The sequence below is a fragment of the Aptenodytes forsteri genome, unplaced genomic scaffold (genome assembly GCF_000699145.1).
Source record: "Aptenodytes forsteri isolate BGI_AS27 unplaced genomic scaffold, ASM69914v1 Scaffold153, whole genome shotgun sequence".
Classification (NCBI taxonomy): Eukaryota; Metazoa; Chordata; class Aves; order Sphenisciformes; family Spheniscidae; genus Aptenodytes; species Aptenodytes forsteri.
In genome coordinates, this window is record NW_008796178.1 from 1,402,349 (window position 1) to 1,420,210 (window position 17,862).

At 45.1% G+C, this 17,862-nt stretch overlaps 1 protein-coding gene across 1 annotated transcript in view; it reads left to right on the forward strand.

Moving 5' to 3' along the window:
- The window catches only part of RHBDL3 (rhomboid like 3), a 63,753-nt gene that overhangs the window by 29,231 nt on the left and 16,660 nt on the right, over window positions 1–17,862 (forward strand). The window contains 1 exon segment of the mRNA XM_019474233.1: window positions 6,942–7,100. Within this exon segment, the coding sequence (XP_019329778.1) occupies window positions 6,942–7,100 (159 nt within the window).

A 17,862-nucleotide genomic window follows, 5' to 3' on the forward strand; every position in this document is an offset into this window, starting at 1 on the left:
TATGGAATAGCCCTTTGGCCAGTTTGGGTCAGCTGCCCTGGCTCTGCCCCCTCCCAGCTTCTCGCTGGCAGGGCATGAGAAGCTGAAGAGTCCTTGACTAGTGTAAGCACTGCTCAGCAACAACGAAAACATCAGTGTGTTATCACATTATTCTTGTACTAAATCCAAAACACAGCACTGTACCAGCTACTAGGACGAAAATTAACTCTATCCCAGCCGGAACCAGGACAGACAGAAACATGGATTTGGGTACCTGGCTGAGCATGATAGGCTTCCCCAGCAAGCTGTGGGTCAGAAATTCCTGGGGTCTCTGAATGCAGGATTTGCTTGGCGTATGGTGGCTTGGACCAGGGGTCTGAACCTCTGTGGAGTCAAGGAGTTCAGTGTGGTGTCCAGCTGTCATTGGCTTTGGAAAGTCTGATATGTTTCTATACATGAAACCTTGGCAGAAGGCCAGCTCCTGGCCAGCAGCTAGGTTCATATTCTCCCTGTGCTGCTTGGCCTTGTGGGTTGCCCTTTGCCATTGTGGCTATCATCCATTCACTCTCTGTAAGCGCTCCACAGCCCTCACTGTGCTGGATCACGCAGGCACAGGTATGTTGCTTGTGCTTTGTAGATAGTGAAGTCGAGGCACTACAAGAGGCACCTGGGCTCACTCCAGAAATGTTGGGAATACCTGGTCCCAAAACCCTCTTTCCTGTCTGCCTAACAGCTGAGCAGTGGTGCGCTCCTGAATCTTTTTATTCTCCTGTTCATGTTGAATCTGTGCTTCCAGTGTCTGTTTAGATAAAGTGCTTTTGCAGAAGGTAACAACAGATGGTAGTAATGTAGGTCCCTTTCCTGTCTTTGCGCCTAAGACAGCAGGAGAAATAAATTAGAGCAGAAATGCCTCTACAGATTGGCCAGCTAGCTGATGGACCTGGTCCTTCAGGCTATTCTACTCTTCAGGGAAAAGGGAATCTTAGACCATCTCCCACTATCTCCACTTTGCCATGTGCTGCATGCAGAGACACACTTACCCCTATCCAGGTGACGGGCCATCTGCTCTGTGAACGCCTCCCTGCCTAGGTGAATGCTGAGCTGGGTAGCTCTGTGCTCTCTCACTGCAGCTTTCCAGGGAGCGGATCTGTCTGGGGACCCTGCTTGGTGAGTTAGTGAGGGTATATCCTCTGTGCTTAAATGCAGTCTGGCTTTTGAGAGCTGGGTGGTGTTTCCAGCCCTCGGGTTCACCTCAGGTCAAAGCAATCTAACATGCGCTAAAAGTACTGCTGGACAGCCCTTAATCACTTTATATTGTCTGGGCAGTGCTGGGTAAATTCATTATTTACAGGGGAAGAGAGTGTGCGTCCCTGGAGCCAGCACTAACGTTTTACCACATACGTTCAGGCAACTCAGATCAGGTGACTTTTAATGGTGAGAGCTGGATTTTGAGGTGAAGGGGTATGCACTTACCTTTGACTGGCCTTCCTGTCTTCTGGATCAGGGTTTCTCCTCTCACGTGCCCTCCCACTATTGGAAGAGAGAGCAGGATCATTAAGCTGCTCAGAACATCATCACCACCAGGCAGTGATGAAACTCCTGTTAAAACAGTCCTTGCTTTTTGCCCTCTCATTTGGATTATAAGGCAAGGCAGACTTTCATCTTCTGCCTTGTCATTCCTTTAATCTTCATCAAAGCAGCAAATGCTACATATACTGTTGCCACACTGTTGTTTTGTTGTTTTTGTTTTGTTTTTTTTAAAAAGAAACAAAAAACCCCCCTCTCTAACTCACAGCATGACCCCAGAGACTGTGGAAAGGTAGAGAATGGTAAAATGTGTGACTATCTTGAGGAGAGTTTCAATGCCTGTCTTAAATGTCTTTTCACAGCTTCAACTTGGAGTCTGTCCATTCCATGTATTGACTTGGAGACTCTTGATTTAACTACAGCATGGCCCTTGAGGCTGGAGATGGTCTGCTTGTTTCCAAAGCTTGTTAGCACCCCTAGATTGCGGGGACTATGCCATCTAATGGTCTGAGTTCAAATCCAGCAAAGCTCAGAGTGGTTTCTGAAACCCTTGGAGATGAACAGATTTTGCACATGATTAACTCTCCCTTTCCAGTGGAAAAGGGCGTACAAGTGGACAAGAAGCAGACCTACTATTTGATAGCTCCTTTCTGGTGGAAAATAAGGCACGAGTTTTCATTTCCATATAATAAGAGAGGAAGCTAAAGCTCAGGGCAATTTATTTCCAGAATCTGCCTCCTAGTCTGGAGCAGAGCTGGGGTCAGTGCCAGGAGGCCTGACTGCCAGGCCAGTCTCTCCCAGAAATGAAGAGACCACCGGACCATAGAATGATTCAGATTTGAAGGGACTGATCCACCTCAAAGCCAACTTCCAAATTAGATGAAGTTGCTTGGAGCCTTGCCCATCGCAAAGACAACTTACGGCTTGGGTGATGCCAAGACAAAGCCCCTCAATGGGGAAACCATGGGTGGTAGCAAATTCTCTGTTCCTGCAACAGATCTGCAGTCTAAAACCAGCCAAGGATCCTCATGTTGTGCCCAGTTCAGCTGTTGACTTTCCAGCTGCTCTGATGCCCCAGAGGGCTGTTTGCCATGGGGGAGAGGAGCAGCTGGCTGTGCTATGTGAAATGTCTGTGTTTTCCCAAGATACCCATTGTCTGTCTGCAGCACCAGCCTCCACCCTACTTGCTCACTCAGCCGTGGCTGATGTGTCTTTAATTAAAGAGGAGGAACAATTTGAAGATTTCATTTTCTTTTCTCAACCATATTTCCCATTTCCATCAGAGTTTGCGGGACCCTTATTTTTGTCTTGTAGTTTTGCTGGGGGGCCTTCAGTTTATGGTGTGTCTGCTCTAAAATAAGGAAAAAATAGCTTGTTTTGGGCTGAGGGAATTAAGATCCTGGGTCAGATGGCTGCTACGGTCATTAACATATTTACATTTTTGCTTAAGAGCCTGGTTGAGGATCAAGGGAGTTAAGGGTGATTGTCATTGAAATGCGGAGGAAACCTTGCATGAAATTGCCGTTAGTGTTCTATTGTTTGGGGGGCTGAGGGGGTGCAAATGGCCTTCCTCATCCCTGCACCGGTTGTGTTGCTCTTGTCTGCCCAAATAGATGGGCAAGCTTGTTTTGGCTGAGGGAATTAAGATCCTGGGTCAGATGGCTGCTACGGTCATTAACATATTTACATTTTTGCTTAAGAGCCTGGTTGAGGATCAAGGGAGTTAAGGGTGATTGTCATTGAAATGCGGAGGAAACCTTGCATGAAATTGCCGTTAGTGTTCTATTGTTTGGGGGGCTGAGGGGGTGCAAATGGCCTTCCTCATCCCTGCACCGGTTGTGTTGCTCTTGTCTGCCCAAATAGATGGGCAGAGGCAGAAGTAACTATGCTGAAGGAAGCCACTGTGCTGACCTAGCTGCTGGGAGGCTTTGCCGGGAGAGCACTCCCTGTGGGGCTGGACCTGGCGCTCAGTGCAGCCATGCTGCTGGCTGCCAGTCATCATCTGTCCTCTCGGTGAGACAAAGATGCTTGGCTGGGCTTGTGGGACAACTGGCCCTTAACAAGATCATCATGGATAAATACATGACACGTCTAGCAAAGGTCAGTTGCCTCTTTTATAATTGATGGACCCGAGTGTTTGGAGTGTGCGCACATTGTTTTTGCCATGTGTGGGGACACATGTTCTGCAGGACCAGCTCAACCCCTTGATTTTTGTGGCTAGCTGTGATATCAGAAACAGGCTTTGAGGCAGTTTGAAGTGTTCGGGTGGATTTTGAGTGCTGTGGTGACAGATGAGATTTTTGTATGCTGAAAAAAGTTGTTTAAACATAAATAAGAGAAATCCCTTACAGCTGGGGTTTACAGTAAAACATTCTGCTCCAGGTTGTGGAAACAGTGGTCTAGTTGTGCTCTGAGGCAGGCCTTTTTGGTTCAGATGCTAGTTGTTCATTGTTTACCTCTTACTCTTTCATGCTGTTCAGATCCACCATTTTAATTCAAACCTATTTCTAATTAGTATCATTAACTTAGTGCCAAAAAGAAAATTATATATAGTAACGTGAAAGAGGAGAACAGGTTCCCTAGCACATTTACAGTACTGAAAATACTAGCTACCTTCTGCCACTGCTTTGATTTTGGTGGGACAAGCAGCAAGACGGTGAGCTGAAGGAGGAATGCTGGTGCCTATTGGTGTGAGAAAGAAGCATCCTTGGAGCAGAGGCTCATTCACGGCCACCAGACAGGCTTCAGCTGTCTGTCCATTTGGAAAGCCAGCAGCCAGTAACAGGTATGGACAGTACCGTCTTGAGTGACAGGATTGTATCTGCTCTAGTGCCTAGTGAGTCTGGAGTCATTAGGGTGTCCTTGTGGACTGGTTTGAAGCTCTGAAGTGGTTGTGTAATTTCTGTTCTTGATTACAAAATGTTTCTTTTTGGAGTGCTTTGAAGCAGAACAGTCTGGGAAAAGTGGTTTGTGATCTGAGCAGCTCTTTTGTGCTTCGGGAGCCTGTGTGCTTCAGCTCTGTATCTCTTCTGCCCTTTGAAGGAATAGCCGCGTTCCCCACTGCTGTGACCGTTGGTCTTTCCTACAAAGTCAAACAGTGAGCACGCAGCACGGGGGGATAGTTCCATGCTTCAGTCACTGATCCTGGCCCTCAAAGTAGGGAGGCATTTAAGCCTTCAAGGAGCAAATGGTTTTGTCCTAGACAAGATAGGTTCTGACATCTTAAATGTCAAGAGATAGTTAAAGTGGTGCAGTTAAGTAAGATGTTGGTTAGGTCAAATGTTTTCAGGAAACAAGGATGAACACAGCAGTACCTGTGGGATTGCAAGGTGTTAGATCCATTCACTGAATGACTCATCTCCCAGCTTCTGCAAATTCCCCTTGAGAAAGGTCATCTCAGGTATTATGCTAGTAATACTTTATTTCCTGGGTATCTGTGCCTCTGGGATTGGGCACTGCACACTTAGGCTGGCTTGGGAGTCCCAGCAAGAGCCAAAAAGCATCAGAGCTGAGCCTGAGTGGAGAAGCCCTGATTTTGGGGTTGGCTTTAGAATTTGATCTGTTAACTCAAAGCAATGGAGTGGGCTGACTGGAGTGGGGGAGCTAAACTTCTCCAGGGATTAATATTGAGCTGTTGTTTGACAGTAAACAGCTGGTGAAATCCACCTTTGGCTCTGGGTGCCAGCTGTCAGGAAGGTACATCCAGGCAACCTCGCAAGGACAGAACAACCCTTGGCAGAGGGCGGGGGAGAGTGCCTAGCTCTGACTGTCCACAGGTCACTTGGTTTGTCTTGTTTTGTGTAATCACTTGCCCCAGCAGCTTCCTCACAGAGGGGCTGCTGCTTTGATGAAATAGCAGACCAACCCTGCTCCAACAAAGGGCTGTGATCTCAGGTTAGACATCTCCTCCTCAACAAAGCAGCCAGTGATAGCAGAGTCCCCAGGAGCAGCGGGACAAAGGTGCTCAGGTCAGAAGGAGACGGAGCCAGATCCTCACACGTGGGCACTGTGTTCTCTAAACAAGCTGCCCATGCCTGAGGCCGGTCTGTTTTATAGCTGCTCTGCTCACTGCAGAACAGTGCCAGCCCTACCACTGGCAGGCTGCATCCTCTGCCACATGCCCCTTCTCACCTCCTCCCTTGCCAAGGCAGCCTTTACTCTGCCGCATCAGATTGGAGGCCCGGCGCCTGTTCAGTTTTTGTTCTCTGTTAGGAAAGAGCGAGGATTGTCAGGACCTTTTTGGCTTTGCCAAGGCCTTTTATGTCCCAAATGTTTCCATGAAAAGACTCCTTCCTGGCCACGCTGCCCCCTGACAGCCATTCAATCCAGTCAACAAGCTTGATATCATTATCTACAAAAGGAGGCCAGTGAGTACCAGGGTCCTCACAGCCAAGTTTGGGAAATCAAAGGCAAATCTCCCAGCAACAGGGAGCTGGTGGAGATCAGACTGCACCACAGCTAGTGCGGGCTGGTCTGGCAGCTTGCATCCACTAGTTTTCAAAGCACAAAAGAAATGCGTTCGGCGTGGTGCCAGTGCTGGCTTTGTCAGGGCTGGGGCTGTGCCTGCCTGTGAGCTGGCAGCCCCTTGCAGAGTGCCCTGGGGAGCTCCGTGCAGGTTAGAGGCCGCTGGAAGCAGTAGTAAGTTTGAACAGCCATGCAAAGCTGTCTCTTTTCGGTCAGTGGCATTTTTAGGAGATTAACCACTTAGTCTGAGGGAAAACAGTGATGTTTTTGGTCAGAGTGGGATTCACTCCAAATCTCACCTGGGACTTTTCTTCTAATGACTGTGGTTTACATTCTGAAAATGGCATGTGGCTGCCTTGTCACTTTTAGTTTGACATAATCATCTGCTTTGCTCCCTGTCCAAAGACTTTCTTTCCAATCCATCTTAAAATAGAGAGCTCCTTAGCAGTGAAAGCACTTACCATTTTGAAGGTATCTGTAGAGGTGATCTGGAAAGGTGACTGTCAGAAACACTGAGCACAGAAAGGGCTTGAGGAGGGATGGCATGTTCCTGTATTGCAATTGCGTTAGGAAATACAGGAGTAAAACTGTTTTCAGTATGATTTATCTCACAGACTGCATCTCTGGTTTGCTTGATAGTCCAGATAGAGAGGCATATAAAAAATAACCAAGAGAAATGATGATGCAGAGGGAAGGAAGGTGAAGGGAGCTGACTTAGCTGAAGCTTGGGTGGAGATGGGGTGATGGTGTGGATGATGCCTGGGTTCACCCCTCTCAGCAGCAGGGTGCTTTGCAGTCCCTGGGCAGTGAAAGGAAGCTGGAGATGGGGTGATTGCAGGGCAATGCATCACCAAAGCCTAGAGCAGCCCCTGGGGTCACTGTGGGTCTGCAGCGGGTGATGAATGCATGGGAGGGTAGAGTTGTCTGTAACGTGGAACGGTTAATTCTGGCACTTTCCCCTCCTATCCCAGTTCGATCCTGACAACACCGGCTACATCAGCACTGAGAAGTTTCGCTCCCTTCTCCAGAGACACGGCTCAGAGCTGGACCCCCACAAGCTGGAGGTCCTGCTGGCCCTGGCAGACAGCAACTCTGAGGGGAGGATCTGCTACCAGGACTTCGTCAACCTGGTGAGTGTTGCAGCTGGCAGGGCCTCTCAGTCCTTGGCTCTGCTTAAACCATTGGCTGTGGAGGGACAGTCTCTCTCCCTCTGTCCCTCTATCAACACCAGTGTTTGCTGTGTCCCTGCATCACATTCTGCATGGCCTTGCTGAAGCATTCAGTGGTGACTGAACTCTCAAGCCAAGAGTCAAGTTGCTGCTGATTTTTCCAGAGAAACAAGTTTGCATGGGAAGAAACTGTGGGAGCTGTTGTAAGAGGAGCATGAAGAAATGGCTGCTGCTAGTTTAGAGGCTTTTGATCTCAATATCAGTTGGTAACTGTCATAAGGAACCATTTTTTTTGCAAGCAGAGGTCTGTCAGTCTGGATGTCTCCTGTTTTATCTAGAGATTTCACCACTTCTAGACAAAAATATATAGATAACTTTGTGCTGACTTGCTGGGTTGAGTCATATTGCACTGCTGTAGGCATCAACAGCAACAGGGATAAAGTGTTTCTAGGTCATGTTCACTTTATCCCAGGTGAGATGTCTCAGACTGCATGAGTCATGATCTGGATGGCTCTCTATCTCTGTTAATGAATCGATTAGTGAAGAGATCTCTCTGTTTCTTGTCAAGGCAGTTTGGCCAGTCAACACAGATGTAGACATGTGTTGTTAGATGCCCAGGTTGGCCTAGAAATGTTGTTTGCAAGATAGGTATCTTGAACAGTGGCCATTCCAGGGGCTTTGCCCTGTTCTTGCTCTGTCATTCCCCACCTGAGTCCCAGAAGATTTAGTGCAGCAGTAAGAGAAACATGGGTGACAAAGTCAATGAGCAATGAAAATGAGTGACATCTCTAGGGTTTCGCTGGAAAGCTGGATGTGTTCTTGATGCAGAGTATAATAATTTGCATCTCTGTGTGTTCCTGCAGTCCACACGGGGATTTGATCCCTCCATTTGTCATGGTCACTCATGCATGTGTTCTTGGTTTAGAAAGAAAGTGTCTTCCATATGTCCTGTCTTCATGTTAATCAGAAAAATACGATAACAGGGCACAGCTGTCAAGGATCCAGGTCACAACCTCAGTCAGGCCGTGGTCAGTGTGAAGGTGAAATTAACTGTGATGCAATGACATAGATCTGCTGTATCTAATCAAGCTGTCTTGTTAGCCCCTTGCATGTATTTAGGTACACAGTAAAATAAATGTAGCAACTATTAAACAGATCACAGTGAGTGTGAGGTTTTCCTCAGCTCCAGCTTAATAAACAGTGTGGTCGATGGTACTCTGTGATCAGCACCGTGTTTATAGTAACAGCTGCTTGTTCTACAGTTTGGTATATTTAAAGTACCATGCAAGCGTTCACTAATTGAGCTGCACAACAGTTAGGTAGCAGGAAGAGGTATAATCTAATTTTTTTTACAGAAATGATGGCCTAGGGTCAGCCAACACGTTGGCAACAGGCTCAGGAATAGAACTGGGCTTTTTCCTCTCTCCTCACTCCACTAAGCTCAGAAGCAGCACAAGCTAATGAGAGGCAGGTGGGAGGTGAAAGGCTTGGACATCCTCCTCCTTTGGGCAGTAGGGGATCATGCCAGCTCACACCCACCTGACGTGATTTCTGCAAAATGGCAAATTTCCTTCACTACTATTGAATGACTCCTGTAAAGAAGCCATTGATTTTTCTGTCATCAGTCCCTCTGTCCTCATCTGCATTTTTTGCACTTTCTAATCAATAGGCAGTGCAAATGCCAGAACATTAAACTACTTGCAAATGACATCTCTCCTCTTACTTCTCCTCTAGTTGCTATTGATTTCCAACATCGAAACTTTTTAGGGCTGCTTCTCTTTTCCCTAGTTTCCTGCCCCAAAACCTTCCTTTTGAACTTCCTGATGGAAAGAAACAGCACAGTTGACACAGAATCACTGTGAAATTAGTGATTTCCTTCACTTTATAGCTGTCGATCCAGGAAACTATGTGTGGTGGTGTTTAAGTGCATGCTTGTGCTTGATGATCACCCATCTCTGCTTTTTGCTCAGGTTAATTTGAGTGTTTCAGTAGCTTAGCAAGAATTGATCTGCTCCCAAAAATGATGGTGCTGAATGTGGGGAAGGGAAAGGCTGACCTTTTACTAGATCCACAGAGGTTTTATAAGCATGGCTCTGTGTGTGGTTTTCCTTTTCTCCATCAATATTCATGAACAAGTACTCTGACATGATCAGAGAATCTCATGGCCTCCCAAATGTGTGCAAGGTACTGAAACTTGGAGCAAGAGGTAAAATTGCATTAATAAAGCTCTGGCCACTGGAGAGGCCTTGAGGGGAGGAGTGGGGCTGGGTATCAAAGATGTATTACAGTGCAGTTGTCAAAGCAGAGGTGTGGAAGGAAGGAGACTCCTCTGTGTGTGTGTGTCTCACAAGCAGCTCTTTTGGTTTCTTTCCAAGCATGGGGATGGAAGGTGCCGATGAGCTGCCTGCTCAAGCTACTATGAAAAAAATTAACTCTATCCCAGCCAAAACTAGTACAAACATGCAGTCTCACAGAACCCAGCAGAAAGTAGGGTTTAACCACTGGGCATCAAAAGAACTCTATCTTCAATGGTCAGTTCCTGGGATATGATATCCTCTCTGTTTTTTCTGTCAGCTTTGCTAATGTTGATAAAAATTGAGCAGGGATTTTTTCTCCTTTTTTCAGCTGTGTAGAACCCTTGGTCTTTGCTGGGTTCCCTGGAAGTGTGACAGAACGTGATGCTACTTATACTGCAGGGTGCTTGGCTACTTACTAGAGAGTCTGATGCCAAGAGATGCTATTAGTGACCACAGAAGCAGCTGTAACTCTATGAAATTTTTATTTCCAGGAGGCACTACAGGCCATAAACCTCACAGAGCAATAGTGTTAACACTGTTTCCTCCAGGGTGCTGCATGTCCCACAGAGGGCAGTAAAAAATGCTCGCACCCATATGCTCCAACATCATCATGAGCACCAAGAACTCTGCCTGCTCTTTCAGACACTGTGATCCCCAACTAAAGGACTGCTATTGAGCAAAGCTGTGTCATCCCCTGATGTCCAAAGTGTGTTGTGAACTTCTAGATGCACCAAAAATGTAATTCTAGGACTCCTCACCTTAATAAGGAGACCCAGATATACCCCCACAAAACATATGCCTGTTTTCAACTCAGCAAAGCAGCTTAAATTTCTGAAATTGAAAATTTTACAGGATGAGAATAGACACTAGAAATCACTCAGTAGATAATTTGAGTAATGAATAAATTCAGGGAAGCTGAAGACTCCTGGTGTGATCTGCAAACAGAAGAGGCTGGAGAAAAATCAGATAGGCAACTCATTGGGAATTATTTCTCCTCTGTACATATGAGATTCATCTCACATGGTTATAAAACACAATGCTGCAATCATATCCATTTCTGTTTCTACACTAGGGCTTGCAAGAATGGCAGAAAGCAGTTTCAGATGGGATTTCTTATCCTGTGTCTGAGACAGTGCAGAATAACAAAAATGTTTCCTGTACAAGTGGAGGTGTCTTATGCATTTCTGTTGTCTGGTTGCTTCTCTGCATTGTGAAGAGAGATGCTAAAAATGCACAGTGAAAATTCTGGCTATGAACAGCATAGGCCACAGGAGGAGATAATGAACAAAGCTGTTTAACTAACTTTGCTACTTTTAGAGAGGAGACAAGCCAGGAAGTAATTATAGTTGAGATGTTATTTGCTGGGATCCTTGCTGAACAGCAGTGGCTGCTGGCAGTCCTGGAATACTTCACATAATATCCTGTGAACTGTAACAGAGCTAAAGAGCAGAGCAGTGAGGCCCTGGAGAGACTCAGTCTCTTATTCTCTGGCTAAACCTTCCTTGTCTTCTCTGCCTGGGAATGTGGATTGTTGCTTTGGACAGGCTGGATCATGGCTTTACCACCTCCTCGCCCTCTCGATGTGTTCCTCTTCAGACATGTGAGCAGAAGCAAGGGGGTGCAGCGGAGCTTCTGAGACCTTACTTTGCTTGACGGAGGGGCAGTATGGAGACATATGGAGCCATATTCAGGCTGTGGTGGTAGCTTATATTCTCTTGTTGTGAAAATCAGGTAGGTAACTCCTAGCCTTGCTCTGGACAAGGAAAAGTTTTACAGAACCTTGTGTTTAATAAAGCAGCTTTTGCTAGAAAAGTAAATCACAGTTTATACCAAGATTAAAGCAAAGTCCATTCTGCAGCCCAAGAGATTTCTTTGCCAGTGCAACTCTACAGATTACTGCCAAAACAAATGTGTTGTAAAAGCTGACCTCAGTGTGGTCCAGATTGGACCTGCCAGCATGGGGCAGGAGGACTTGAGAAGGGAGTGTGGCTGTCCTCCACTCCAACATGGGCACTACCCTGGGAGGTGTCCCTAGTGCACACTGAAGGTCTCTCTGTCCCTGCTACGGATTTCACATTCAAAGGGCAGGACTGGAAGTCAGGTGGACCTAAGTTTTGTTCCTGGCTCTGCAACAGACTCACTCTGAAACTTGTGGAAGCCTGTCTATGTTTCATGGGTTTGTTTCTGCAGCAGATGGAAGGAGGTAAGAGTTGCATCTCTTTTGGGGTTCACAATTTTGGCAAAGTCAATGGCAGTTCTCCAGTGAAAGAAGAGCCAGGTGCTGCGGAACTAGCTCTCTGACGAGCATTTGCTTGAGGAGCTGTGTTGGATCTAGAAGAGCTGAGGACAAATGCTGTTCCCTGAAGGCAATGGTATTTCAGCATGTTTGGGAGGAATCAGTAAGCTCTGAGACAGAGTTCATGTGACTTGGGAAAAACAAAACACTGCTGCTTCCAACAGAAATGTTTAGCTGTAGCTTTGTAGTAACTTGAAGCTGATGTAGCATCTCAGTAGTGAGCAAAATATATTAGCTAATTAAATGCACATCCTTTGTTTTCCAGATCAAGAATTAACACCCGCCTTGCTTTCCCTGGCCTTGCTTGGCTTCTAGGGACAGGCTAAATTCTACCTTACTTTCAGTGAACAACACACTTTTTTTTTAAGCACTGTGTAACAATAATCAGGTCACCCTAATCCAAACTTTGCTGGCGCCAGCACACTTTACCCTCCAGAGAAAGATTTCTTTTAGTTTTTGTGATTTCCTCTCTGGCTTGCTCAGTGTGCTGCCAGACTGCAAATACTGCCTCTTCAAGTAAAAAAATAAAACTGCAGATGCAGGCTAAGAAATCTGCAGCCTCTGCTCTTCCTCCTCACGAGTGACAGATATGCAGGTCTATTGGCCATCAGAGAAGGTGAGAGGAAGATATCTTTGCAGAAGTTTCTTACTTCATGGAAGAGGCCGGAACATGATTAGCTGTTGGTGGAAGGCTGTCTTGTGCTATATGCTGTCAAGCTGGATGTTCAGAGGGGCAGTTCTTATGTCAAAATATTGCTGGAATCATAAAAATAAGATAAAATATGGGAGGTGAAGGAGATGAAGTGACTACCCAGAGTCTTAGGGTCTGCCTACGCTAGTGAATGCTGTAGACATACAAAGGTTAAGGTTTAGATGCTAGCTTTTCTGTCTTTGGCAGGGTGATCTGTGTAGGCGTTTGAAGAGAAAGCAGGACTGGCTGAAGGGATAAAATACTTTGGAATTGTGTTACAATCCACAAACAAAAACAGCGAGTCCAAAGTGGGTCCTGGAATGTTTTAAGTGGGAAATAAGCTGGTTCAGTGGAGGCTTTGACTTGCACTTTACAGCTTCATCGGTCTATAGAAACTTATTTTGTGGCTTATCTTAAAGAAAAAATATAGCAAAATAATGAATCCCCACTCTAGTTCTAACGCTTTCATAGACTTGTAGGAGTCTGTAATGCAGTATAGAAAGATACTTAAGGATGCACTCAATTTAAGGACAATTAAACTTAAGCATGTGATTAGAACAAGCTAATGCCTTTGCACAGCCCTGAGTTGAAGCCCTATGGGTGTGGAATTAGCGTGCTTTGATTGAATGAAGTTGTGTTGGGAACTTTCCCTTCTAGACAACTTACTTGAAACGTGGTAAGGATAAAACCTCTAAAATGCCATTGACAGTGTCATTAAACGGGGTTCTCTTGAGGCTGTTTCAACCTTATCAACTGTAATAGGAAGTGGGGAGTGAGGTTGTTTTGCTCTTTTTCTTTAAAGAGCCAATGGAGTTTAATGAGATTTTAAACTGACCTATGAAACTAGGAATTAGCAGTCCTGTTCCACAGGGGGATGGCAGTTTTCTCTCGGGACTCCACGGTGCTTTTCCCTTTGCTTTGTGAAAGGCACAGCATGTAGGCTGCTAGCCATTAAAATACATGTTGTCTTAGAGGCTGCAAAGCTCTTCCATCTGTGAGAGGTTTTTTCCTTCTTTTTTTTTTTCAGGGTCATGTGTGTTTTGCAATTGTTCTGCAGACCTGCTGGCCACTTATGCCACTAAAAGGGGGCATTAAAGCACCTTCTCTGACTTACAAGTTTTTCTTTTGCAGAGATCTCGGAGATAGCAGCACACCCTCCCTATCAGTAGTCACCAAATGAAAAGTTCACATTGTTTTGGTTTGTGAAAGGACTTTTCTCCAAACTCTCAACGTGTTGTTTTATCTTAACAGAGCATAGGTGGGACGTATCTCCAGCTGGGCATAGGATTTAGTAGGCAATAGCCAGCCATGTCAGAAGGACCAGTTCTGGCAAGGTGCTGAACCCTTCCTGCTGTTCTCTTAGCTCCCTATTCCCTCTTGCTCTAACTCCAGCCTGCTTTTTCATTGCTTTTCAAGGCTTCAAAAGTAGCTGCTTATATTTTTCTTAAGACATTTTTCAATAATGCATGGCTGGAAGCCATGTGTTCTTATTAGCCACTTCAGTGATAAAAGCAAGGCTTGGTTCTGTCCCTTGTGGGGACACTGCGTGTGCCCATAGATTTTTCATGGCCATCCTTTCTGCTTTGAAAGGTGAGTAACTCTTGCCTTTGCTGTTTCAGTGCTTACAATGGTAACACTTTTACTTGGGATACTTCCTCCAACCTGGCTTGAACTGAAATGAGGGGAAACAGTGAAAGAAGAGCTGTAGCTAGGAAAAGAGAGAACTTTTTTTAAAGGAGAAAACATTGAATTTTATATTTTGGCTCTGTGAGTTTCTATGGGACAGCACCAGGAGGGCTTTATTATCTTTGTGGAGGTGAGCTTTTCAGAAGTTACATACTGTATTCTCTCTGTCAGATAATGTGGAGGTGAGAGAGGTCCTTTAAACCATGGTTTGCTTGGGGTTCTTTTAATGGTACTTAGAAGTACTTTGTAGCACAGTCATAAAGTAGCTATAAATTCCACTTCCAGTGTCTTTGGATGTCCTTTACTGAATCAGCTGACAGCCTGCATAGAAGGCTTAGGTGAACAAGGCGTTGCAGGAACTGTATATAATTCTTTATTACCTGAGTCACTGGGAAGATAAGCAATAAAGCTTAAATCTCCAATTCTCAGGGGAATCCCCAGGCAAGACAAAAGTTTGCCCAAATTAATATCTCCTCTTTCTGCTAAAGCCTTGTTCGCTTCCTAGTGAGTGTTTTAAGCTTAAAAGGCTATTGAAGAATGACCCGGGACCTCAGTTCTAGTGGTCTTGTCCGGTGTTTGTCATTTTGTTCTCACTGTTGCTAATCTGGAAAGGTTTGTTGCAGGCAAAGCTGCAGGTTTTATAGCTCCATTTCTTCCCCTCTGTGCTTCCAATTAGCTGTGCTGTTGAAGCAGGGCAGATCCTCTGCCAAACATCAAGAGGACTCCCATCTGGAGTCCTCTGGAATGTCCTTCAGCTTCCAATGAGACAACCCTTTAAGTGCTCCCTCTGTTCTTGATTCACTGTCTTGCCTGAAAGTATAGGATTCCTGAGCTCTCTTCCTGGCCTTTATTCAGAGGTATAATAATAAATGTTTAATTAAAAAAGGTTTGAAAAATCTCTTACTTCAGTATTCGATGTAATATTATGCTATTATGAGTAAGGAGGAGGTTTTCTCAAGAGATAGATGAGAGCGGTCATGTGATTGTGTCCTTATCCATCTCTTACTTCTCAATGTATTAAAGCCCTTATTGAGGTGCAAAGTTCTTACTCCAGGGAGCATTTCCAGGAGCTGGATACCCCTTCTGACAAATGTTCCTCACACTACCTTCATGTTGTTTTGCTTCCCATTTTGGAGAAAATTGGTGATTTTTGACGTTCCAAGAGCCATGTGCATTTCCTGAGGGGGAAAAAAGCCATGAGAGGGCCAGGTGAGTATCTTGAAACTTAATAACTGGGATGCAAGAGCTGCTTTTGGAGTGTGTTCAGCTTGTACATTGATCTGAGTCCATTAGATACTGGCTACACAGAGCAGCAGAAGAGAGAACTTTCCTGCGAGTGAACTAGTCTGGCAAATAATCATTAGACCAATTAAAGTGGAGCTTAGCATAGAAATTTCCATCCGTAACTGTGATTCCTCAGCTGTTTCCAATCATGTACAGTTGAAACTTGAAGCACGATGTCAACTTAAATGGTTGTTTTAATTGTGTATGTGTCTAAAATACACACGTGAGTGGGAAATGTTACATAGATATTTTAAAAAACCTTTGCTTCAGAAAATTTAATTTGGATTCATTTCAGTTGTGGAATCCTTCCCAGCACCAGTGAAAAATGGAACAGGTGTTGGGAGGTTTGAAGTTTCAAACTTGCTGTGTTTTGACACAGTGTTATTTGAACCACAATGTTAGTCTTGTCCTGCAAGCAGTGTTCTTGCAATTAACCTTGAAATCTGAATGTGGTTTACCTTTTCTAATGGAAGTGCTGGAAGGTCTAAGCCCGGCACATTTAATAGGAGTCCAGACAAAACCTTGAGCAGGGAATATCCCTGCAATGACCAGGATAATTTATTTGGTCTCTCCTGCCTCTAACTTTTCTTGAATCCCCAGAGTAAACCACTGCTTGATCAGAGCAAATCAGGATGTTGGTATTTGCTTTTTTTTCCATTTGATACTGTTTGGGAAAGTGCTACCAGGTTGGTTCAGAGGATGTGAACATCTGCGACAGATGAACTTGATGCTGAGCTATGCATTTTGGGAGAAGCAGTCTTTACCCACATTAGCATTTTGTAGAAGTGCAGAGTGAGGGAAGGAAATAAATGTGAATCTTGAAAGCAAAATTGATTGGAAAGGCTGCATTTGTAAGTAAAGTGGGTTATAAAACTGGAGCTGACAGAGGCTTTTAAAAAGCTTGTGCTAACTTCTGATTTAGTGTTCTGTGTCTTGGAGGATCAGAGCTGGAGAGCTGAATGCATTGCCTGTCACAGTGTTGTACGTGTTTAAAAATAGCCGCAGACCAGCCTCAAAGATACCAATACGTAATGGGCAGAAATCCATGTTTTTCAAAACCTCCTGAGTGAGGCTGAATAAAAACCATAAAAAGGGTACTGGGCCCCACATCAAGCCATGAAACTGGAGATGGGGAAATGCTACATGACTTGGCTATTGATTATCTGGGGCAGCAACAATAGTATAGATAGGCAAGAAACCCAGAGGAACTGGTCTACCAGTGGGAATGGACAGTTTCCATTGCAAGTTGCAGATTATCTGAGACTAGTTTAGATTGGCATGTGTCCTGAAGAAAAGCAGGGCTTTGTACTTTACCAAAGTTTGGCACTGTCCCACACTAGATGGTAAGGACTCTTATCCTAAATTTTGACATTTTCAGTGTTGGAGTCAGGTTCAGATCTAAGTAGGAAAAAATTTTCCTTTCTGGCTGTCCTTTGAGCAGAGCTGCAGCACTAAGCCTTGTTTTGTTTGGTATGGTAATACCAAAGGGCAGAGGTGGCAGTGCATGGTTACCAGTCATGTCAGCTTGGCTGTTTTGCAAAGGAAATTTCTTTCTCTCTGCATAATAACTTTTTGCAGGCATGAAGGACTAAGGGAATGTAGTGTTCCCCACCGCTACCTTCATTCCCCACATACTGTTTGCTGTACCCATCTGCCTGCAGCTTTAATATCATGCTCATTAAAGAAGTCCCAGATCAATTGCATGAAGAGAAGTGGGGTGGGCTGCCCTGAGCTTCTGGAGCCGTAATAATGTGCAGGCCAACAATGGGCCCAGTGTTCTTTCAGCTGATGATTAAATACTTGGCTCATAAATACCAATATTATATAATTCCGAAATTAAGTCAGCAAATTGTGACCATATGGGAGACTCTCTGTTTGGGAAGATTTGAGTCTTTCAAAGTCAGTCTGAGGAACAAAATAGGCTTCTCATCAAGGGTTGGTGAGAGCAACAGTAGTGACTTAATCCTGTCTCTCCTCGTGCCCATGACCTCCTAGCTTGAGATGAACAGCGTGATCCAAAGGCCTGTGGGGTTATGTGAGTAGGCCCAGGACTGTTGTGTTTGCTTGAGCCCTGGCAGTCAGCTGTGCTGCCTCTTTGGAGATCATTTCCTCATTAGTGTGATGGGCAATGATTGCAGCTAGGGGACCAGCAGGATGTCATCTTACCGAGAGGCCTAATTTTAACAGGTGCTCAGTACATCCAGTCATCCACATCTTAGTGGATTGTGGGGGCTTTTCAGCACGTGTGGTATGCTCCTGACACTGTGTGTCCCTGCCTCATCTGGGTGTAAAACCATGCCAAGGCTACAGCATTTAGAGGGAACCTGGACCTTCTTTCTATATCCTCTGCTCTAAAGGAGGCCTGACAAATATTTTTGTCCCTGCCTGAGGTGGCAGGAGGTTTAGTCGGTGCTAAGAGCTCTGAAGAGCTAGAGTTGTAATTACGGATACCAAAGGCTTTCAATTTTC